This window comes from Melanostigma gelatinosum (genome assembly GCF_949748355.1).
Source record: "Melanostigma gelatinosum genome assembly, chromosome: 6".
In the NCBI taxonomy this organism is placed as follows: Eukaryota; Metazoa; Chordata; class Actinopteri; order Perciformes; family Zoarcidae; genus Melanostigma; species Melanostigma gelatinosum.
In genome coordinates, this window is record NC_136639.1 from 12,229,043 (window position 1) to 12,254,153 (window position 25,111).

Sequence of the window (25,111 nt, forward strand, 5' to 3'; positions counted from 1 at the left end):
GGTCTCAAATGCTTTGTCTTGTGCAACACCGTCTTTCGATATTGCAGGCTCACACACTCCCAGGTCTGTCCTACATCTCAGCGTCCCACACTGATGTTGCACACTTTGCAGCTCGGGTCTTTCTTGGCGTTGGCTGTTGTCAGACTCATGAGCTGGTGGTGCCCACTGATCTGCTCCACGCTGCCCTGTTCCAAGGGAACCGGCTCTGTGAAAAGCACCTCAAGGATGACATCACTGGCATGGCAGTACAGAGGCTCCTCCCCCGGCCTCTGGGGTGCAGTGTATGTCAGGAAGGGGTTGGAGGCCAAGTCCAGCATAGGGAGGCGAGTGCGACAGAAGGTATCTCCCTCTGAGCCAACAGGGGCCAGCACCAGCACCACGTAGTGGTAGGCTGTGTACATACAGTAGAAGTCTGCAAAGTACAGGGAGATGTTGGGGTTCAGCAGGTGTCCAGCTGGGATCTGGAAACGCAAGGGGCCATAAGGGGAGTCTCTGGGAGGGAGGCCTGTATCGAACTCTGTGTTGCAGCTGAAGAAGACTCCCTGCAGTTTGCCATTGATAGGAGAACCATGACTCCCACTGATGTCTTTTAGGGCTGGACGCATCAGGCCTCCACATTCCCCACTAATCCAAGATATGAAGACAGAAAAAGGAGCATTATTATTATTTATTAGTAAGAAATTGCTTGCGGTAGCTTCCTACTTACCGTACAACCTTGAGAATGGTTTAACTGCCGCTGGAATTGCTTCAGATATACAATTAAAAGATAAGAATGCAGCACTGACCTGACGTTGTCGAAGTAGTCTGGGTGCTGGTTGCGATAAAACACAGAGAACTTTAGCAGCCTCACTGCAGAGCCCTTGGCCTTGTCAAGAAGCTGCTGTAAGTGTTCCATGGCATAGTCTGCAAAATTGTGTAAAATGCGAATGAGTACCCTGTGCTGACACAGAATATTTGTTTGTTTTTTATTACTTTGGTTAACGCTCTCATACTCTGTACATTATTAGTGTTACAGGCATGTTATGTCATACCCCCGGTGCAGAACTCCACCACTTGGCTCCACTCTGAAACCAGGTAGTCACCGTCTGGCTGCCGGATTGCAGTTTGGACAGCAACGCAGTACAATGTCCGTGGGCTGAGGAACCAGTGTCCCCTCACTGCCATGGGGAGAGGTACAGCCTTGGCCACCAGCTTGGTTGGTACATCCTGGAGGACAAGGAAGGAAGGAGTTGATATCAGGCACGGGATGCAAGGCTAACATTTCAAAACAAATGTAAATGATATTGTTTCGTCAACCATTTCCCTCTATGGAGTTATTCCACTTCAAGCCCAAGCTGCTGTAACTAGGATACATCTAATCAAATCAACAGCTTTGTTTTGGCCAACGCCTCTAAGAAGCACAGCTAATTACTAAAGGCTCAGAGGTCCATATATCCATGACAACATCTCTGATGCAAGTTTGTTTGTGCCACTTTGTGCATCAGAGAGAGAGCATTACTTGCATTCAGGAACAACCCTCTTGGAACTACCCCCGCCTTGACTTCACAAAAGCACTGAGCTTTTGAATTGTTAACTGCAGTGATTGGCCATGATTACAGTCAGTATTCTGCATCTTAAATGAACAAAGATCATACATGTTAGACTTTAGCTACTGAAGCTATATTTAGATACCAAATTGATCAATCCAGTGCTAATAACATTATTAATGTGTCGGCCTTTAACCTGTGTAAAAAAGATCAAATCTTTCCTTTAGCGATATTTAAACAAGACTAAGAGGCTCAAGCCATGCTACCGTTTCTATGAGGCTGGACTTACTAAATGCTAACGCTAGCATGCAACATTACTTACAATGAACATGCTAACATGCTGATGTTAAGCAAGTATAATGTTGAATATGTTCACCACCTTAGTTTAGCATGTTATGTTAGCATGCTAAAATGTGCTCATTAGCAACAAAGACAAAGTACAGTGGAAGCAAATGGGATTTCCATTATTTATGCTGATATTTGGTCATAATGGAATTGACCTGATGGCACTAGATGAAAAGTGAGAGGATCACAAAAGTAAAAAATGTCCTGGCAATCCATTAAAAAGCATTTGAATCTGGACCACACAGACAGAATTTGCCATCCCCTGAGCGATGGAGCTTCCATTGATAACAATGAATTGATAAACATACATATCTGTACAACACATGAAAGTGTGTTATACATGCTAGAGATCTAGGGACTGCAGATGGAAAACTAGTAGCTAAATGCTATACAAAGAATCTCTATAAAAAAAAAAAAGTAAACCATTACGCTACATTGCTGCCTGATATTTGTGGTGTATGCAATGTGCTGAATTTGTAAAAAAAAAAAAAAAAAAACTGCTCTGTGCTGCAGATGAATTTGTCAGTTTGTGTCCATTTTAAGAGCAACGTACAAGTGAGTCACTGGCCTGAAGCTGTTGACTGCACGCGTTTTTCTTTTTCACCTGTATTAGAAGTGACTGAAAGGGCGCAACCACCGTTTTCTGTGTTCAGACTAAAGCAGAATATCATAAGACAGTTGTTCGACCCATCTGTTAACCCGGCTAGATCTCAATAAAATGCAAGTTTTCCTGTCTCATGTATGCTGTCTGCTATAATTGCAAAAGAGCAAACAGCAAAACATGGACTTCTTCACCAACCCTATGTTGAAGGTTGATTGTTGTGAATCTGTAATATGAACACAGACGGGAAAGACAGATACATCCAGGGAAAGGATAGAGGGAGGTACATGTGGTGGAGCAGCAGTTTCAGATTTTCAGACCCTGTGTTTGAAGCGGTTGTGGTCCCTGCTGTCTTTGCGGCTCAGGTCAATGAAGAAGTGTGTTGCTCTGGCACTGTCCTCGGGGGTCATGTCCCACATGATGCGGAAGGAGTCACAGGTCACCTCACAAATCTGGATGTTGCAGGGGGTGGGGAGAGGTGCTTCGAGAGGCGCTTCCATTTCTGTCATCTGTCATTAAACCGAGAGATGAAGGGGGATCGTTAGACCAGAGTGCAATCACGGTAATACAGTGCTTGTGAAGGAGGCAACATATACGATATTATATTATTTAGAGATGCAAAGTGGACACTGTACAACTGCAGAAACACCACGTTGGAATTTACCCCCAGACAGAATCGAATTGACCTTTATATATTTTATTGCTGTCCTGCTCTGCACCCCCCACCCCCCGCCACCCCTTTCCTCGCCCTCAACTGACATTTCCAATCATAACACAACTCGATACATGCATTTCATAATCCACCTACAGCAGTCTCCCAGCAACCACACCTCTGCAGCCTCCCTCAATCTTCTCCTGTGATTCCCAAGGAAGGAAGGGGGGGTCACAAACAAAAACGCTGCTGCACCCGTCAGCAACAATTTAAACCGAAAGTAACTTTTTAAAACACTTTTGCCTCCTGGCTGAAGTGCACGTCTCTTCAAAACAGCTGAGCTGAGTGAACTCCTTGCAGCTCGAGGGAAATCTTGCAGCAGCTTTTACACTGTTTTGGCAGAAACAGGGGGAGATTTAAGTAGCTATCAGTCGCAGGTGATGTATGATCATATTTCCTTTAGTTGCCCATCAGTGATTCGATCCAGACTGCTGCACATAGCCTTGATTGTCGGGCCGGGTGCAATCTATTGTTGAGCCTGTATCTGTGTTTGATTAGCTGTCACCATCCCTGTCACAAACTGATAGTAAGTCTCTGCAGCATGTGCACAATGGTCATCTCCTGTTTGTCTGGTTTGCTTGTAATTTTCATCCATCTTAAATGTGTCATCGCAATCATCTCCTCCTGTATTGATTACTGATCGAGTAAAAAGCATTTGTTTTCTCCTTATTTCTCCAGCATCTCCACACCACGCTTTATTAAAGTCGCACTCACACTGAGAATATGATAATCACAGATGTGCCGAAAAATAACTCCAGTAATAGTACAAAGAAAATCACAGCACCCTCATTTTGTTGCCTTGTATGATCCTACAGATGCCTGGTGCAGTGTCATTGTCTGACTGTGGGGTCTCTTAAGGTATTCTCCAGTCAGTGTGATGGACAGGCTGCAGCATCTCATTAAAGCCTGTGAACTGTGAAATTTGTGCGGTAGCTCGTTCACACGGGGGCCAGGGGAGAGGGCTGTTCCATCACGCATGTGTGGTTCCACGCGTCCATTTTCCAGCTGCCGTTCCCGTTTCTAAAACACGGTGTCTGTTTCGGAGATAGAAACTGGGGCAAGAGGAGATTCTCACAGGACAACTCATCAAAGCCCCCCCCCATGTCTCTCTCTGTGTATTCCACTTTTGGATCGAATACATGTGAACACAGTTCAGACGCAGGTCTCCGTACCAGATACACAATCCCGTCGCCCTGATTGATACACCAGCCTGTAAAAAGAAATGTGAGCCAATTATCTCTGTTGCAAAACCATCTTTGATAGCCGGTTGCTCCAAATCAATCAACTGGGTCTAACTCGTAATTATAACAGGGACTCACATATGAATTCATAATCTGGAAGTGTGTATTTGGGCTGTTAGAGCAGTTCCATTTCTTTCACTAGCAGAAATCTAGCTGTTATCTCTGTGAGGCAGCATCATGAAAGCAGCTGCTGCATTCATGCATATGGAGCAGGGCACAGAAAGCAACTCTGTGCTTCAAAGTCACATTTTCCTCCGAGGAGAAGACTTTACACATTTAGATGGTTGCACCAGGGAGGATAAAAGGCAGAATTGTCTCATACATGTTTTAATTAAACTAAAGAGGTTGAAATGGCCACAGAATGAAACACTGGGCAATATTCAAAGTTCAATAAACACGCTGTTAAACGGAGATATTGTGTGACTAATACAGTTTGAATCAATAAACCCCTTTGCACAATTAAACCAACCACTAACATTTAGGAAAATGAGCATTTACATGAAGCAGTCAATGCTGCTGTATGAAATATCCTCGCAGTCCCGTGTGAAATGGCATTGGTGGGATGTAATAAATATCCAAATTTGGCAGTAAATGTCATCACACATGCGTGTTTGTATCAACGTGCAAATAAAACCCATGTACTAACACCCCAACTACTGTATTCATCAGACTTTGTGAGAAATACACAAATGAAATGCCCCATTAGATTGTCTGATCGCCACAGCTTCATACAGTGCGAGTACGATATAATAGATTTATTTTCTGAGCACTACAATCTATAAGTAAGCTGATACTTACTTGTTTGAGGCTCAAATTATTAGATGGTGATGGGAGAAAATTACAGCCGCGCAAAAATCTACTATCTTCTTTTTCCTGCTTTTCTACCTGCCTCCCCTGCTGCAGTCGATGATAGATCCCACCAGGAAAACTGATTAGGAGGTAAAACGAACACACAGCCTCCTCTCTCAGTCTGTTTCTCTCTCTCAGTCTCTGTGTCACACAAACACTCTAACCTTCCCCCTCCACTTCACTCCCCCACTCCCCCTGCAGTCTCATTTTTTGCCCTGGGCTCATAAGGACGATGTTGACTTGACTCCTATATGCAGCCACACAGGGTGAATTAAATCCTAAACGAAGCAAGAAATGAGAATTTTTACCAACAGGAGTGTGACCACAGTGAGAAACTCACTCAACCTCGTCAGCATCGTTCTCTCGCCACTCGTACACAACACATCAGTTGCCAGTAAGCCATACCCTGAAGCATTAAATCCACGCACACTGATGTAGAGTAACCAGCATAAATGTCCTCTCTCAGATATGGAGACATTATCGACATGAGGGCTGTGAGGGAAAAACATGAGCCATTTGTTTACAGGCTCCACTGGCTGCTGCGCATGCAAAAGAGATGATACTGAGTGATGTCCTCGGAAATTACACGGAGCTCCATCGAGACCTCAAAAATATAGATGTGCCAACTGTTATGCCATATGGACTAACTCCACAGGCCATCGTTCCACAGCCCAACCGGAAGCGAGGGATGCCACCGTGTAAGTCCAAAGTAAGCAGATTTCCCATGAGTTTCAGACGGATGTTTTTGGTTTAAACCCTGGGTTCAACCTCATGAGGACAACTTCATTTAGGATTTCAGAAAGGGATTAAAGAGACCCTTCCCAGATTAATGGCTATAATCTGCTGCTAAAACAATTGGTATGGGCGTAGAATGAAGACAAATAACAAAAGGATGAACTGATAGTGAGAGTGCAGTCCTTTCACAAACAATATTTGAGTTTAAAAACTGACAAAGATATATTGCTATAATTTCACAGGCCGTGTGCAGTATTGAAAAGCTTCATTTATTTCCAGCCAGCCACAGAAAAGTGATACCCTCAGAGTGTAATTAAACTGCAATCATCCATCATTAGTCATGGCATGACAGTCTGCCTCGGCCCAAATGACCCTCTGAGCTCCAGAGGTGGGAATAGCTGGTTTGTTAAGGACTGGCTGTGTGTCTGTTCTGAAGAGAATTTGGCTCCACACATTTCGATAAAGCATTTGTGATGTCCTTAAACCGGATGATAACGTTTATATTTCAATGATGCTTTAAACATTTGCAGTTTCTAAAAGTGTGGTGGATTTATTCATCACAACCCGCCCCCTGCACATCATGACACAAACCCAAAGGTCCGTGCATTATCAGCAGGACCAGACACCACCGGGTTGGAGTGACCTGAAGCATGAAACAATAGTCAGAAGCAGCCATGGAGCAGGGATTTATTTCTCCTTGTTGTTCCTTCGGCAGCAGATCCTGGATCCTGCAACAACTTGCACTTTACAGACGTACAAGCATAACATTTGTATTTCTTTGCACCAAATCATGCACAAATTTAACAAGTGTGCTGTCGTTATGAACATGAATAACTGATTCATTTCTTTTGATACATAGGGCTTCGCATTACTGGATTTTCAATCATGGTATACACTGAAAAAATGTGTACATTTGAAAAATACACCTATACAGTAACACAAAAGGGAAATATATCTACAGTAAATTATAATTATGTTATGATATGAAACTATATTGTCTTGTATTGTAGCTGTAGATATCACTTCAGTGTGCTGTAAAGTGATGCTTTTCTAAGAGAAGGGAATAATGAATGCCTCTGCCTTTGGTCATCATAAGTACATGACTAAAATGTTTCTTGTGTGCTGCCAACAGCGCCAACAGTCACACATAGATTTGCCCTCAACCAAATGGTGTTCTTTAACTTTTAAAAATCTGCATGGAAAACCAGTTGAAAGAAGAGAATAACTCGTTGTGTAGATTTGTAGAAAAATGTCCCAGAATTAAGTTTATGACTACAATGTTGCTGTTACTATCAAGTGTTGGAGCTTAGACCACCATAAATAAATACTGAACCTGTAAAAACATATATAGTGAAAATAATAGGCTAGTCTACTCTGCTCACTCCTCACCAAACTGCAGGACTTTTGCATCGAGTTCTTGATGCATTGATATGGCACTGTATATGTTATTAATGCACTGTATATTATTATCTATTGGCACTGTGTTGGACTTTAATATTTTGCTTGACTTTTAATGTAGCAGGTGAGCGCTATTTATTCACATTATATTGGCCTAGCATGTTGCCTTAACAGTTAAGGGTTAACTACAGTTGTATGCGGCTCGTGCCTGAATAATAATTATTCAGTGTATTCATGTCATTGCATATATATATAGCCGTGAGCATTAACCTACATTCCTTTCATTACGCTGACTGCGCAAATTATCATCATTTTTCTAAGAACTCAGAATATATGCGCCTAGTAAAACAACATAAACGAAATTCTCCAATCATTATCCAATCAATCATTATAATATGTATCCATACGATAGTTGAATTGATTTCACGATTGATATTCATGCGGGTTTTTCTGCGCAGGTTTGATGCACGTGAACTCACAGGCTGATGACACTGCGGAAGTGTCATGGCGCCGCGCGTCATGCCGAGTCAGAACCAGCTCTAGCGTAAAAACAACTTGTAATGACTCTTCTCTCACACGCTAGGACGTAGTATTGAATTGGGACATCCGAGTAAATCATAACGTAAGTATCTGGAGAAGCACATCGTGTCAACAGCTTTTCTTGACAACCTTAACGTTCAATAATACTTGTAGTGTATCCTTGTATTCGTGTTTTAATTTGGCCACGTGTTACTAAGTTTTCGCCGTTGTTGACGTCATATCATTCAATACAAGCCGAAGTCGTGACATAAAAAAGTTTAAAGTGACCATTAACTTGAACAGTTAAAAATAGCTATCAGTTGTTTATGTCATTTGCATAGTCTTTATTCTTTTTTGCCACATGTCTCCAGTCTAGGATGGCTGATTCAGGCTCCGGTGACCCCGGTGGTCAACGTGTGCCGACCCCTGGAGGGAGCGGTAGAGGAGTGCTGATGGGCCGCCGACCCCCCGCTGCTGTCTCCACTGGCCGGCTCCCCACATTGCGGTCAAGAGACCTCACCCTGGGAGGAGTGAAGAAGGTAACGTGCTATATCTCACTGTGGGTAACAATCATTGTCCAGGATTGCTTCTGCTTTTTCCCATCCTTTTAATACTGGTTTTGTAATTTTTTATTTTTTTTTAGAAAACCTTTACACCCAACATGATTGGCAGGAAAGCCAAAGAAGAGTAAGTTCTCAGCTGATCAAAAGGAAAAATAACAATAGATTCAACTATGTTTTCAACTGTTGGTCAATGACGTTGTCTGTTGTGACAGAACAAATACAGAAGGCGGGCAGAGGAGAGACCGGAGGGATGCTGCTCGAGGTCGGGGTCGGGGTCCGAGAGATAGAGGCAGGGGCCGAGGTCGCCCGGAAGTCATCCAGTCCCACTCTATTTTTGAGCAGGGGCCGGCAGAGCAGATGATGAAAAAGAAAGGTAGGAGTCTAGCTGGAGGACCACTCCCTCTATACTGCTGTAGTTGCACAGTCTATATTACATGTGCTTGATTGTGTCTTGTCTTGGTTTAATAGCATCCCTCTATCATACACAGGTAGCTATGAGAATGTGAGAGAAGCTCCGAGCGTGGGACCTTTGCCAATCATCAATATTAAGAAGGAGAAAAGAGAGACGGAGGAAGAGACCAAAGAGATACTTGCCAAGCTGGAGCGAGATACTGTAAGTCGCTTGGTTATCCTCTTTATTAAAGTTACCGCGAGGTTATGAAAGAGTCTCAGTTTAATACTGATGCTTCTATTTGACTTGTATAAGTAAGCGAGACCATCGCCGAGAAGATTGGCTATCTCGGTACAGTTATTCTCCCGGTTGTATTGCTGGGCCAGCTGTAGGGAAGCGAGGCACGGGAGAACCAGGACTAAGCGGGGCAGACTGTCGCACCCTGATGCAGTTAAATCAGAGGTTTTCTAAAGGGACTCTCCTCTGAAACACTACCGCTTTTGTCCATAGGGGCCGCCAAAATCAACACAAAAGTTCCTCGTAGGAGCTTTATTTTGCATTTCGCTGAAATGTAACTTTTCTTCTCCTTTGCATTCTTCCAGTTTATAGACGACCCCTTCCTGAGGAGTGAGCAGAGGAGCTGCCCTGTCCAGCTTCCTCTTGCTGTATCGGGATGGGGATTCACGGAGGAATTTAGTAGCGCTGCCTTTAAAATTGAGAAGGTGGAGGAGGATGCTGAACCCATGGAAGGAAGCGAGATAAAACTAGAAGGTGTGGTACCTACGTGGCAGTTTCCAAGTCAGCATCTTCCAATACGTATGATAGTTTGTGAACACAGGAAATGAATAACAAGCATGTTGTCCGCACAGCTGCTCTCTTTTAAAAGAACGCTTCATCGTCTCCTCAGTGAAACAGGAGCCAGAGGAAACCGAAATAAAGAAGTCAGAAGGAGCTTTCAGGCCCCCTCCTCTCCCTGAGCCTGAACTTCTCCCTGAGCTGCTGCATCGATGGAGTCTGAGCAAAGGGGAGGAGCTCTTCTTCATGCAGATGCCGGACACGCTGCCCGGCCAGCCCCCGACTCAGGAGCACAGGCCGGTGAAAACAGAGGTGAAGTCAGAGGACGGGCAGTCCGTGCTTCTGAAAACAGAATCTCAGGTAAACGTAGTTGTCGTCTACATGTCGAATACACGATGATCTTCAGGGAATGTGTGTAAGCCGTGTTTTCATTTCAAACAGGAGGAGGAAGCTGAAGACACCAACTGCAATCTGAAAGACCTGCGGGAGGGTCTTGTGGGAAAGATGCTGGTGCGGAAGTCTGGCCGGGTCCAGCTCATACTGGGACAAGTGACGCTCGATGTGTCTCTCGGAGCGTCGTGCTCTTTTCTTCAGGTGTGATCCCAGTATTGATGTCTCTGTTTCTCCTCGTACTGAATCTTTTTTAGATACAGCGCAACTTGTGTTTTCCAGTGTCTCTAGATATTTATATTATATCAATTATTAACGTTTCTGACATGCTTTTTCTTCTTCTAACCCCCCTCTGTTTTCTCAGGAGTTGGTCTCTATTGGTACGGAGGGAAGAACGGGCAACTTGACTGTATTAGGGAATATCAAACACAAGATGGTTTGCGCCCCAGACTTTGAGGCTCTCCTGGAGAGCAATGCTTGATGCTTGTCAGAGCAGTGGAGGACTGAGTGTGACGTTGACAAGATGTTCACTTTCACTATGGACTGTTGGAACCTGACATCCAGTACAAGATGGATGTTGACTGTGCTTCTGTGTTTTCAGAGTGGCTATAATATTATATCGAAATACACTATCTATAAATATGAAACATAACTGAGGTTTTACTTTATTCTATTGGAATAGGCATGTTGATTTGAAGGTTGAATGGCGTGCCAAATTTCAGTTCAGTTTTCATTTTTCTTTATCTGAGATTACTTGACAAGACTGTACATGGATGGAAATGTGCAAATAAAAAAAGTTTTTTGTTCTTGCAGTATTTTAGTGTCAAATTCTTTAAAGTGTTTGTTCACTCAAATTACAAAAAAAGAATCAAATTGTCTCACTTACTTCGAGTGACCATGCAGATAAAGGTTTGTTTTTGTTTGCTTAGGATGTAAGATGGCTATCCACACCTTGGCCTTTTGTTTCTGCTGATAGAAGCACTGAAGAATTAGAATTAAAAAAATGTAACAAAGGGACACACCGTGTTACCCAGCCTACTGCTCTTCTCTTTAGAATTGAAAGTCAAAACATGTGCTTTTTCTGCTTTGTTTGAATGCATCCGTTGCAGCGTATATATTTGCCTTCTCAGTAGAGTGACTAAGTTTCTCATGATATCGCATGAACACCCGCTCATCAAAATATTGCTCTACAGCGCTCCTAGTGGTCACACTTTGCACAATATATGTTTTTGTATGTTACTGCAGTACATCATTGTGGCCAGCAGGTGTCAACGAAATGCTGAGTGTGATCAGCCGAGGGCCAGGCAGTCGTTAATACGTAGCCAGCTACGAGCCGCGCGCTGTCTGCCCATGTTGTTCTCCGGGTGGAGTTTGGCTGCAGTCCGCAAGACAAAGACAACTGATTGACCAGTGAAGCCTCACTGTACCGGCGCCGGACGTAACGGGACTAACGGTTAGTTAACTATTAAGTCAATTCAACTATAACGTTACATGCGGGTGGACTTTTATGAAAGTAACCGGTGAGATACTCGGAACACGTAACGTTAACTTAAGTTACTCAAACCAAGCTTGTAATAAAACGGTTGGCTCAGCACTTTGTGTAACGTTACACCCGGACGGTGCTCTCGAGGGCTGGGCGCGACCTAGCTGAACGAAGTGGAGCACGCCAGGGGGACACAATGTAGCATGCCCGTTAGCTCTGGAGGCCACAAGCTAACTTTAGACGCCAAATCTTCCGCGTGGGTACAGGAAGTCTTGAGTCTTGAGACCCACTAGTAGCTGCGGTTGTGCTCGTGTGCTATTTGCCTTTGTTGCTAAATGATCCTAGAAAGCGTTGACGTTAACAGTGATGAGCCTGAGCTAACCCAGTGTGGTGTTACTCTCGTTGGCATCATCACAGTCTATGAGGACGGAGGGCCTCTAACGTTATCTCTGCACTGAGGCTGGTAACAGTAACGTCAGATATAAAGTTACCTGGCCCTTCACTGAAAAGGGATACATTACAATTGTCACCATTTTCCCCGAGATTAGTGGTATATATTTATTTGGAGAAAAGCCAGAGCTAGCCTCACTAACTTCCCATACCGGTATTCAGAATGTACAACGTTCAGAGGAGAGTGACACATGGATATTATTTTCTGACCTGAACTAATAACTCACTACTCTGGTCCTAGAGGACACATTGTTGTGAGATGCATCACTCTGATCGTTTTGTTTCTACATCTTCACAGGTCTGCGGATCCCCCAGAGCTTCACCACGAGAGGACCACCTGCTGTGCCCGGTTGTTTCATTGTTTACATTTCTGTCACCAGTGGGAGTTTTTTGCTCAAATAGCAAACATCTGCAAATAAAGGACCTAACTTTATTGAATTCACATTCCTTTTCCTGGAATTGAATTCAACTTGAGTTTCAGGAACCGATTGATGGTGAAGATGATGAAATTCGTTAATGTTGCCCAAGAGGGCAACAACGTCCAGATGCTCACTTCTACTTGTATTGATTCTCTGTTCAATGCGAGGAGCTCCATCCCCTAGTCCTCTTGATGAAGGCCTTTTTCTGACAAAATCTCAGGGCCACTTGGGGCCAGGAGGTGAAGTGCTGTAGCTCCTCTGCCGTCTGATTTCAAACAGTTTGATAGAAACGTCAAGATGGAGCTCTTCTTCAACCCTTTCAACAACTTGGTGTGTATCCTGCTGGGCATCTCCTTCACCGTGTGGTTCACCCTGCTGTTGGTCTTCATTATCGTGCCGGCCATCTTTGGGGTGTCCTTTGGCATCCGACGTCTCTACATGAAAACCTTATTAAAGCTCTTTGAGGTAAGCGCTTGCTGCACAATGGCTTACTACTTCTTGTACCATTTTAACTTGAGTTTTAGGTGATTGATGTGTGATGAAGGTGCGTGCACTGTATACACACAATGAAGACGTATGTCTCCAGGTCTGCTTCTATTCTTGCACGGTTATGATCATCTGTCTCCTGCTCCTTTCTAACACCCTGTTGTTCAACAAACCATAGACAGTAAAGGTTCTTCGAGGACAGCCTGTATTTGCTTTTGCAATACATTTTCGCCACCCTTTCAATCAGCAGGTACCTGTATACAATATAACTTTTCAAGGCTGGAGTTGGTTGAGTAAGTTTTTTTTATTTTTTTATTTTTTTCAGAAATATGCTGACATTGGTGAGCGTCATGCTTCACGCTTGTCTTTAGCATCCGACCAGTGGCCATTGTATTCACAGGCAGATACAGATCAGCATCACAGCCACAGGGCCATTCTTCCCTTGTTATGTAAGTGGGGAAAACAGTGGTACTGTTGTAACTGTTGTCTGTGAGCCTGGAGTATTACTGATGTGCCGTTTTTTTGATTTCTAGAAATGAGTTTGAATCACCAGTGATGGCAGCGATGCATCGGCTTCATTGTGCAATGAGACCCAGTTTTGAGATGCCGGTTTTATTTACCATTAGACTCCAGACACCGTTATCCAGTTTCACAAGTAAAGCTGCCATTGCTTCCCAGCCTGACCTCTGACAGCACATCTTGACCTCTGACAGCACATCTTGTGCCAGAAATACATGGACCAGTGGGAGATATGAGACGGTCTTAGCTCATGATTGCTGTAACTACCAAGAGATGTAGAGAAAAGGTCAAAGGAGAGATGCAGTAAAGACTGTGCAAACCTGAAGCAATGTTTTCTGGTTTGTACTATTTTAATATGCGCCATTGCTTGCAAAGGTCTCCATTGCAGGCTTGTTGAATACAAAAAAAAGTGTTTGTCTAGGGCATGATTAGGTGTACAACCAAGACCTTTTGCAATTAGTTGCTCAACGTTAGCGTGTGCAGCTGTGGTTCCAGCAGCAGCTCTCTGTGCTCCTCCTCTCTCCAGCCAAAGAATCTTGTTCGACTGCAGCTGCTTGTTATAACGTTGATTTAGTATGACGACTTGTCACGGCACGATTTAAAGGTAGCCCAGCTGCAAAAGGAATGTTTGATATGCTGGGAATGTGCGTGCGCATTCGATTTACGTAATTATGACCAGGATGTATCCATCAAATGCAGATGTCACTACTGTAGGCTGAATGTCATTAGTCTTCTAATAGTCTGCTTTTCAGACTGTTAGTATAATATCTATATATTTAAGTAGGCTGTCAGTGTATCTCTGAAACCAAGTCGCACACAAAATGGGTTTCAATTTGCCCAAAGCCGTAAAAACTTGTCTCTACACCAAGTAAAGTAAGTAGGAATATGAAAATAATCTGATTTAGAGATGGCGTCTGCAAGCAATATCACGGTGTCACTCAAATATATTCTTTTTTTTTTGCAAGTGCCCCAAGCCAATTCCAGTGTTTTCAACTTGCATGCCTGCTGAGCATTATTGTCTTTGAGAATACTTACAACCATGCTTTCAACTTTGTTCAACCATACCCTGATATTGTTTGGTTCACCTAAATCTCTGAAGTCGTTGTGTGAACTGTAGTCTGAGGCTGTTGGCCAAGAGAAAAAGCATCCAACGCCTCCCCGGCCACAATTTAACCCCCGAGCTCTGCTCCTTGTCTTACAGCTAGAACACTGTGTCCTTTTCCTGCCTCCTCCGTTAGGAAAGCACCAATCCGGCCTTTTCAGTCCCAATAGCGTGTTGGGACTGTTCCAATAGCGATACGAATAGCTGAGTTTTGGGTATCGGCAGATACGGCGTACCAATCAAATACCAGTTATTAATTAATAAGCTGTGTGCCTCACTGTGTGAAGTGAACGTCAGGCTTGATTTAAACATTGCTTTCCCAACTTAATAAAAGTAAATTAAGAACTGGTTCTCAATTGACTTATCTGGTTAAATGACGGTAAAATAATACATACAAATAAATGCAACAAATAAATACATAGATATGAATTTACTAAATTATGTATTATTATAATAGTAAATCTTACACCAGGAACTTGGTAGAAAATCTTTAAAATGAACCTTTAACCTTTTAATGCAGCAACAAATTGGTGAAAACTTAAACAGGAATAAACATTCTAGTACGTAAAGTATCCAGTATATAAACATCTTATTGTCACAGCTACTTGAGTCAGTATTGGACTCCCTGCTCTCAGTGGACACCGGTTTGTTGTTATCTACGTATTGAACAGTGAGAAGTGGGCTTTATAATGTTGTCTTAATAGAACACAGCTGTGGTCACAGAGAAGACTTATTATTGACACAGGTCAGGACGAGGTCAACTTCTGAGAATTCAGAACGTGGTTTCCTCGACTTTGTGGACGTTCTGCACTGTGATGGTTTACAACATGAACAACTACACTCGGATATTCATTAGAAAACCTGAGCAGGAAACAGCTGGGACTCTGATCATAAAGAAGAACTTGCAGGGAGCTTCTTGAATCTTCAGCTTTAAAAACGATGTACATTACAACAGTTTGCTTGTCGGGGCAGCTGGTTGCGACAGGAGCCACAATAAACAGTTTGATGTGAGCATGCTGAATCTCTGTGTATTTTGGGACACTTGTATTCTAACACACACCTTTGTCTTTATTATAGTGGGCCACACTAAGGATCGAGAGAGGAGCGAAAGAAAATAATCACCACTTGTACAAACCCTACTCAAATGGTAAGATGTGCTGTCTGTGTGCGTGTTCAAGCGCTGCATTTGTTTTCGAGACGAGTGTTGCTGACGTCCTTTCTCTCTGAACCGTTCCAGCCATCATTGCCAAGGAGCCCACCTCCTTGGAGCAGGAGATCAAGGAGATCCGGCGGAGCGGCAGCAACAGAGACCTGAACTCAGCCCCCGAGTTTGAGATGTCCGACATCTTCTATTTCGCTCGGCGCGGAGTGGCGAGCATCATGGACGACGAGGTGACCAAGCGGTTCTCCGCCGAGGAGTTGGAGTCCTGGAACCTGCTGACCCGCAGCAACAACAACTTCCACTACATCAGCCTGAGGCTGACCGTCCTCTGGGGGCTGGGCCTGCTGATCCGCTACAGCTTCCTGCTGCCTCTCAGGTATTAGCAGTACCTCCAGCATGGAGGTGGTTTTAGATGATACTCGGTAAAATACTGTTTAGTTTATCCACCCAATGCTACAACATTGTTACACCGAGCGTATCTTTGTCAACAAATCAACCCAGTGAGGTGGTGTGACTCTGTTTGAGGAGTCAAGGTTGAATAAGAATTATGCCACCTGTGCATGGTGGGTAATCCAGAGAGCCTGGGAGTTTGAGGGATAACAACCAAAAACACAAAGCCAGACCGGCCAAAGAGCCATTACCTGTGCATGGTCACAGGGGCTGAATGCAATCCCAGCATGCATTAGACTAGAAGTAGAGTACAGGTGCTAACACGTACACATTCACAGCCAATTTAGTGGGCAACCCACCTGTACAAAAATAACTAGATTTTGGGCAGACTGTATTAGGTTTCTGTCCGCTACAGAACACACAAGGAACATTAAGTGTTGGCACATGCAGTGAGATCCTCATTCTGGCTGTGGACAGTCACAGGGACTCTACTCAGCCTGGCTGGCTCACTTCCAATCACCAGTGGGGAGACGAATCAGGCCACCGCTGCACAGACATGCATCATTCTGGTGTCCCATTCTGTTAATAGATTCTCACCTTCTTGTCTCGTTGAATATATTGACCCGGCTCACTCACGAGCAGGAAACCTTCACCTCCCTCGTGTTTGTCCAGTTTAATCATCACCTTCTCCAACCCGGATGATTGGTTCATCCAGATTAAGTCAGCTTGTTGGCCAGTTTAATCATCTCCTAATATGCCCCTCTGGAGTCTCAGTGACTCGGGGGGGGTAAAGGAGAGTGTGAACGTTTTAATTGATAACCACAACCCTTTAAATGTTGAGTGGTTAGAAGGAAAGGGGTCGCGTTCTTGCTTTTTAAATGCCAGTAAAATACTAATTAGTTTTATATTTGTTTGTGTAAGTGTAATCCCTCCACTCTGTGTTTTTACAGAAATGCTGCTGCTTGTTAACAGATTGCCCGGTGTAGAGTTAGGTGTAACCGGCCTGTTTGTGTTTCAGGGTAACTCTTGCCTTCACTGGTGTCGGCCTCCTTGTGGTCCTCACCTGTGTTATTGGGCTGCTGCCGAATGGAAGGTAGGTCTGCTTTTAATTCATCCAAATGATTTAGATTTGGCGTCTTGACACACAAAGTACATCATGCTTTCTTTCGTATGCTCCTTCCTGCAGGTTAAAAAACTTCCTCAGTCAGAAAGTCCATTTGATGTGCTACAGAATCTGTGTCAGAGCTCTCACTGCCATTATAACCTACCATGACAGGTAAGACACTACGCCCTGGTTCGACACCTCAACTAGTTATGTGACGAGGAAATTTAGTTGGGCTTGAAACCATTCCAAATCCCTTTGTTTGACTCCCCATCCACCTGTATTCGTTGAACACTGCAGTAGTGGACTTCCGAGCAAAAAGTCTACCGTCTTTATCGGAAAAGGACAGGATGTGTAAAAGGGACGATGACGCACAGTTGCTTTGATGGTCTCTGAAGTACTGTAATCAAACACATGAGTCAGGTTATCTAATCAGGTTAACAGCCATCATGGAAGCAATAAGATGAGTCATAGAAGCTAGACTGGTTTCCTTAAACCACACTGACATTTGGGACATAAAGACGTGTCTATTCTTGATTTCATCAAGGCTTATAATATGCATAACATGGAGGTTCTTTGCAATACCTAGTTCGTACTCTGATTTCCCCACCAGTCAATCGAACAAAGGTTAGCAGGAATGCTGCTGCTGGTTGATTGCTTCCCTGTTTTGTTGTTGTTTTGTTTTAACACTGTTGCTTCAGGTTTCCCTGCAGTTTCTCAACCTATTGGTCAATTTCTCTTCTTTTTTCTGAAGTAACTTAGTTAATGCTCTGCAAACGCCTTGAAAGTCGGTTACAGTGTCGCTGTTGATTGACACACAAAACGAAATCCTGTTTTTATTGGGACAGAGCTCTGCACTGATGCTCACATGTTCACTGTTGTGAAAGTGAATACATTTGGCAAACCAAAAAGATAGCATACATAAAATGACAAGTAGTGTCAATGGTAAAATAGGATCTTAAAATTTGATGTTCTTAAGATTTATGCGTTTGGCAAAACCTTTTTGCAGAATTATTTCACGCAAGCAGACACAGGGTTCCCACGGTACCTGGAAAACATGGAATTTATTTTGTGTAGACTTGACTGGCACATCTTTTAAATCAAGTAAGTAGTCAGGTGTCCTAGGGGGTTGTGTGTGTGTGAGAGGGGAGGGGGGTGGAAAGCTTCAGGGGCCGATAGATCATCACTTAATATGGTACCTGGAAAATCAGGAGGCAGCATTTTCAAGGCAAGCGTAGGAGCCCTGAGCCATTTTTAAGAGAAAGCATGTTGCAACTCGTAGCTTTCCAACTGCTTTGACATTTGAGCTGAAGTTAACCTCTGAACTACTTCATGTTTGATTGAAAGTTGTCATACATTTGAATCCAGGGGGATATAATATAAAATCCCAAAGCCACTCAAATGCTCATCTTCTTCACATCGTCCAATTCTTCTTCTTTCTCAAATATGATCCGCAGCACTGTGACAGGAAATGGGTCTGTGATGTTACATCATGAGGGATGAGTTATCTCTGGAGAACAGAAAGCAGGGCATGTTCTTTGCTAGTGAGCACCCAGAGTGTTAGTATGGGAGGGATCTTTTGTCAGCTATAAGCTTTTTGTATATATGAGAGCCATGTTTTTTATTTGGAAAGTGTTTTTCTGCTATACTGATGAAGTAGTTTTCTATTTAATTTGGGTTCTTTGTGACCAACTCTCTTTCTTTATGACTTGTGACGCAGTGTCTTGATTTGAAGACGCCTATACAAGTCATTTGATGGAAGCGTAAATTGTGCTAAGACCTCTGTCAACCTTTGTAAAAGTGTGTATTTATCCATTTATTTTCAGCAGTACTTATTAGGACACGCCGCTACAGCCATCGTGTTCACTTTAAAACACGATGCTTGGAGCTGCTGAATTCACTTCAGCTATTTTACAAGCACACGTTTCACTTTCCTGAATGTTGCTGTTGGCTGTGGCATTTTATTTTAACATTTGATAATGTAAGAGGAACAGTAGATGGAGCAGTAGATGGAGCTTGTATAGAGAGGAGGGGCACATGCAACAGGATGTGGAGGAGGAAGTTGCTGCTTTATCTATTTGCCCATCGACTGTAGTCTATAACAGCTGGTGTTATTTTTGGGTAAGCGCAGGCTTGGCTGAAAATTAAACTGTTGAAATAACATCTGAGATTGAGATCAAGGGACTTTGTAAGTGAGATTACTCGATGGTTGGTTATTTAATCAATGTACACTACAGACAAGACAGCATTAAAAATAAGTCACTACCAGATATATATATATATGTATTAATTATATTTATATATCTCAATAGCACTCATAGGTGAGATAAGGATCTGCATCATTTTTTGTGGCCTTCTGAATGTCTGCCTTTAACGCCTGGTGTGTTGTAACATGTATTCCTCTCTTCTCTGCGGCTAAAAATACACCAGTGACAGAGAAAGTGTTGCTCTCTCTTTTTTTTTTACGATTGTAACTCTATCTTTGGAATATGGACTCGGTAGGTTCAGGTCCTGCATGCTCCGGGGGTCAAACCTTTTATATCCACAATGGTGTGTACCCATATTTTAATGGGGAATATGAAGCGATTCCACAGCTTTGTTCATCGTCATATTGTGCACTAGAAGTGTATTTTAACGCTTGCTAACATTCATGATACATAGCCTAACAGTGTATCCGTCTCAACTGTTACAGCGAGAACAAACCCAAGAACGGAGGCATGTGTGTCGCCAACCACACCTCGCCCATTGACGTCATCATCCTGGCCAGCGATGGCTGCTATGCTATGGTAATTGTGCTGCTGCTTAGCAGGACCCTACAGACACATCGACACTGGTCATTTGTTCAGTGGCAGCTGAATGTCTGTTGAAACCGCGCTTGTGTTTGTGCTGTGTCGTCAGGTTGGCCAAATTCACGGTGGCTTGATGGGGATCATTCAGAGATCCATGGTGAAGGCCTGCCCACACATTTGGTTTGAACGCTCAGAAGTCAAAGACAGACATCTAGTGGCCAAAAGGTAGCATTACAAGCTTTGTTTGTATTACTGGTACATGTTTTGTTGTTGTTCTGTTTTTCTGCATTCAGTAAGAGTTGTCATTTAGCATTTTAGTGTGAATCTTTTTTTTAATTTTTTTTATGTAACTTGTGTAACTGAAATCTAGTTTTTATAGTTTCTATTTATTTAGCAAAGAAAGATTTTTAATTATAACCTACTTACACTTTGTATTGCAGATTGAGTGACCATGTAGAAGATAAATCTAAACTGCCCATTCTCATTTTCCCAGAAGGTGAGTTTGTTCGATTATCTGTTACAGGTACTTCTAAATCACACTACAGCCATCTACTTTTCCTAGAAAGGCCCAGAAGTCTCATTTATTTCTCTATGAATATTTTAAATTTCCAGGTACCTGCATTAACAACACATCAGTTATGATGTTTAAGAAGGGCAGCTTTGAGATCGGTGCCACAGTCTACCCTGTGGCCATTAAGGTGAGTCTTTTTTAATGTTATTTTTACCTGCTACATCTGATTTTAACCATCAGCATTCTTTTTAGCAGTTTGTTCAAAACACTACTTGTATTGATCCTTCATTCTACTGCGTTTGATCCTCGCAGTACGACCCTCGATTTGGAGACGCCTTCTGGAATAGCAGCAAGTTTGGGATGGTGAACTACCTGTTACGTATGATGAGCAGCTGGGCCATCGTCTGCAGTGTGTGGTACCTTCCCCCCATGTCTAGAGAGGTGAGGCTCCATGGATGATCACTCAACATATTAACAGAGCTTATTGTTTTGTTATGACAACTTGTTTGCCGTTGTTGTATTCATATCAATCTTCTCCAACAGGAAGGTGAGGATGCTGTACAGTTTGCTAATCGTGTAAAGGCAGCCATAGCCAGGCAAGGCGGACTGGTCGACCTCCTGTGGTGAGAGAGCAACACATTCAGCTCAATGTTTTCTGTCACGTTCACATACAAACCCAAGACCGACGAGGGATAATGAACACGCGTCAACACACGGGTTACTATTATTAACCCATGCCAGCAATTAGTAATGAATAGACTGTTGCACAGGTGTAATCAATAATATTATTAACCACTGAATCCGTTTAGGTGATCCAGTCAAGTGGCCCTAGCATCGTGTGTGTTTATTCACTGCACTGGCTTATTGGGCCTCTTATTAGATCGCCCATCGTTAATGACAGTGTTGCCACCTGTGGGTTTCCTGCTGGAGTTTCAACTCGACGTTGTGAGCGAAGTTATGCAACTTATCATTCCGTTCCTTTGACGCTTTTATGTGAAAATGTAATGCAAGCACCAGTTTGCAATAATTGGAAGCTCTCTGAGAAAATATTATATTGCAGGCGACAAGTCACTGCTATAAGCTGCTGTGGTATTAATCACAAATAATAAAGATATTTATTAAATATAATATATATATATATGAATATATATATATATATATATATATATATATATGAATATATATATATATATATATATATATATATATATATATATATATATATATATATATATATTTATATATATATATTCATATATATATATATTTATATATATAGCATTTAAATTCAGTCCAATATTCTAATCTTTTGTTTCAATCACTGACAGGGAAAATTATTAGAAACGGATTACAGTATAATAGAGAATTTTTACAGTTGATATTTTGACTTTGCAGTAATTATGCAGTTTGCCGCTCAGTGTACCGCCATCAGAGCCACAATGACCATTGAGATGAATTTAACATCTCTTCGACAAAGTAAACATCAAGTCGTAAACACTACAAAGTTAGTAAACATCAAGTCAAATTGCATTACAATGGATAGGGGTGTCTATTTCTCTGGTCAGCTCAGAGTATACACTGCATATCCAGTCTGTTGCTGTGTCAAAAACAGCAAGTTTGCGATGGAGTGTATTTGATGGGCCTTTCATTGCTTGAGCAGACCCTAATAAGCAGTAGAATATGCGTGAATTGCATAATTGTGTCGACTACATAAACCAAAACATAATTTGTCGTCACCTATTTCAAACTCTTTTGTAGGGATGGAGGATTGAAGCGAGGAAAGGTAAAGGATACCTTCAAAGAAGAGCAGCAGAAGCTGTACAGTAAAATGCTGGTAGGCACCCAAGAGGACCGCAGTCGCTCCTGAATGACCTGTGTGGAGGTGGACTGGACCAGAGACCCACTTGGGCACCTGACTAAATGGGCAGTCAGCAGTGCTCCCTCTCTATAGGAGCTCTTGGACTGGAAAATGTCCATGTACTCCATTCGGCTTCCTCGGTCACTGCCTCAGCCAGGCTTGTTCAGTTTGCGTCGTTGTTACGGGTCATTCTGAGTCCGCTTCCCTTTGTGGGAATAGCTCCGCTGAAGCCCTGCTTGCGTTAGAATGCGCACAGAGAAGGAGCATTGTCTTCCTTGTAAGCAGTCTTTTGTGGGAAAACTTGTATTGTTATCTATCATTGAGTTACTGTCTTTGTTTGGTATTTTCAGCTTTTTCATTTTCATTTAACTGTCATGTTTGTGTCACACAATGTTACAGAGCTGATTATACTTGGGACTTAGATGAGAGCTATTGTAGATCAGAACTAGTTTGTTCTAAAGCTAAAACCTGTGACTGAGTTGGGGTTTTGCATGACTGGGTTGTGCCCATGATTTGGGGCACAATGCCAGATTTTGTGACATTACAGATATTTTTATGGGCTTTTTCCAAGAGAAAAAAACTTGTGTTTTAAGCTTTGTGTTTTACATTCAGACTTGGATCTAAATATGTGGTCACTGTAGGAGTTTCAGATGGGCTCTTCATACGTTTTAATGTTTCTGTTTCTTCCAAGGAATGTGTGAACCCTCACATTATGAAATGGAAACGGTTACTCGGATGGAGGTTTGTGTATTGAGGCAGATATTCCTCCGTGTTGAAGCTAATAATGAAGCATAACTGTAGTGACGTTATGACCATCACCATGGGTCTCCTGACTAAGATATTATGTCAATTAGCTGATACACACTCATACTAATACACTTCATAACAGCCATCGTGTTCTACATTGGCTTCCTGCTCATGCGATGACCATCTTGCCTAATTTATTTTTAAGCGAACTCTAAAAGCTATTGTCTTTATCTCCCCCCCTCCCTTACATCACCAGTGATCTTACTCCCATCCGGCAGCCTTTTCAAGGAGAGTGCTTCTGTACAGTAGTCTGGACTCCCCATCCGGCTGGAGATGAGGTTTCTCCCTCGTCCCTCTGGTGTACCGTTATCAGGAAGAGTCATTCGGATTGTGTCAAATCTGTTCATCAAAATAAATGTTCAAGAATGTGACTCGATCTTTGACTTGAGGTTTTTTTTTTTAGTGCTTCTCTCACTTGCTCGCGATTGTTTTCCTCTGATACAGACACAAACATACAGCAGCATATGAAACCAGAAGAATATTTTAGATACACTTGAGTAACTTTAGAGTATTTGAAGGGATAGAAATTGTGTAGAATAAAACATTTAATTGATAAACCATTGAATTCAGATTGCAACATGTAGCATTGCTAATTACTTGTCACAATCTACTGCAAATTACACCAAATATGTGTATCTCCTCATCCATTTTGTCCTAAGTATCTCATTTAACAGTTAAAAGATCCTTTTCTTTCCCTGGGAAACATTTTCCAAAATGAAAGTATTTCTCATTTGATATTTTTAGAATTGATTGTTTTTGCTCCAAACACTACTGCCTTAATTAGCTGCTGCTTTTCTTTGCTATTTTTGGCAAACCAGGACTCTGGTGACATTTCCTGTGTGATTTATTGTCCAGTGGGCACCACGCTGCTATAACACAGTATGGCATGAGGATTGAAAGCTTTATTTGAAACCTTGTATATTTTGTATTCATTCCCTAGTGTACAATGTACTCAGGATCTAGTCTAAATATCTCTTTCTGTGGATCTATGCTGCTGATTATTTTGCAGCGGCTTTATCCAAAACCCCCGGCCTCTCCTCCTGGCGGCAATAAACCGGCCTCTGTCCTTTTCAGAGAGGTTTCCACTTTTAACTCTCTTTGTTTCCAAACCGGTGATGGACATGGCAGCATTCTTTTGCAACTCTGTTGCAATAGTTTCAAATGGATCTGTTGACGTTGGAGAATAAAGCACACAGTGCTCAGGGGAGGAGTAAGAGGAAGTGGGGAGAAGAGCTCAAAGGGTTGGCTGTTCAACCGTGCCATGGTTGAACAGCTCACTCGCAGCACTATGGAGAGCCAGTGTTTGGCCCTCTGCAAGCTTTGCTTTACTGGAATGGCACCGATCCATTGACTCCAAATAAGACTTGTAAGGCTCTGTGCTCCACTGGGTAGAGAACGCTCCTGTAGCTGTGTTGTACAATATTGTGGTTACTTTGCTGTTGTGATGACTGGAAGTTGTAGGAGGCAGGCTGTTCTAGAGAACATGACTAACCTAAAGGTTATGCACATAAAAACAAAGCTAGTCCCACTGATATAGCTGTACACCAGAGCAGTGCATTGGCTTGGCAGTTGCTGCAATGTATGTAAAGGTAAAAGCAGTAATTACTGATGAACACACACCTGCAGAGGCACAAATAAAGATGAGAGCCCTCTGGTTATAGTTTTGAGGTTTTCCAGAGCAGAACATAAATGACTTCCTGTTGACACAGAGTGAGAGTGGTGAGTTGAGAGTCATTTCAGGTTATTTGAACTTCCTCTGGTCGTTAAACTATTCATTGTAGTATTTTATATAATCTTACATATTATTATTGCACTATAACAGTAGCTTATTCAACAGGGGTTTAGGTTGCAGTAATAACAACGTGGAGCTACAGTTAATTTGCAATACAGGCCAGACGCACAGGTTTGTATGTAATCAAATGTGACGGGATTATCTTCAGAGGAGATTACACTTTGGAGCGATGGCCA

The 25,111-nt window shown here is 42.6% G+C and overlaps 3 protein-coding genes across 4 annotated transcripts; 2 read left to right on the forward strand and 1 right to left on the reverse strand.

Annotated features, from left to right (window-relative positions):
• Positions 1 to 77: 77 nt before the first annotated feature.
• Positions 78 to 2,981, reverse strand: phyhip (phytanoyl-CoA 2-hydroxylase interacting protein; the record flags this gene model as incomplete). The annotated part of the gene is made up of 4 exons (XM_079269973.1): positions 78 to 624; positions 786 to 903; positions 1,032 to 1,206; positions 2,793 to 2,981. 4 exons carry the CDS (start codon positions 2,979 to 2,981, stop codon positions 78 to 80), a joined length of 1,029 nt encoding a protein of 342 aa, XP_079126099.1.
• A 4,925-nt stretch (positions 2,982 to 7,906) lies between these two features.
• On the forward strand, positions 7,907 to 10,872 carry polr3d (polymerase (RNA) III (DNA directed) polypeptide D). Its single transcript, XM_079270902.1, has 9 exons — positions 7,907 to 8,029; positions 8,298 to 8,465; positions 8,570 to 8,613; positions 8,702 to 8,862; positions 8,978 to 9,102; positions 9,483 to 9,651; positions 9,788 to 10,035; positions 10,117 to 10,269; positions 10,430 to 10,872. The coding sequence occupies exons 2-9, from the start codon at positions 8,304 to 8,306 to the stop codon at positions 10,544 to 10,546; spliced, it is 1,179 nt and encodes a 392-aa protein (XP_079127028.1). The 5' UTR covers positions 7,907 to 8,029; positions 8,298 to 8,303; the 3' UTR covers positions 10,547 to 10,872.
• A 508-nt stretch (positions 10,873 to 11,380) lies between these two features.
• LOC306778690 (glycerol-3-phosphate acyltransferase 4-like) lies at positions 11,381 to 23,519 on the forward strand. Of its 2 annotated transcripts, XM_079270319.1 has the most exons (15): positions 11,381 to 11,518; positions 12,297 to 12,882; positions 15,602 to 15,671; positions 15,762 to 16,062; positions 17,095 to 17,169; positions 17,263 to 17,352; positions 19,871 to 19,964; positions 20,077 to 20,192; positions 20,408 to 20,463; positions 20,580 to 20,665; positions 20,791 to 20,919; positions 21,022 to 21,101; positions 22,237 to 22,312; positions 23,028 to 23,077; positions 23,340 to 23,519. In XM_079270319.1, exons 2-15 carry the CDS (start codon positions 12,715 to 12,717, stop codon positions 23,512 to 23,514), a joined length of 1,566 nt encoding a protein of 521 aa, XP_079126445.1. In that variant the 5' UTR covers positions 11,381 to 11,518; positions 12,297 to 12,714; the 3' UTR covers positions 23,515 to 23,519. The 2 variants fall into 2 exon arrangements, with proteins under 2 accessions (XP_079126445.1, XP_079126446.1); XM_079270320.1 differs by having other exon boundaries at positions 22,237 to 23,519.
• The last annotated feature ends 1,592 nt before the right edge of the window (positions 23,520 to 25,111 follow it).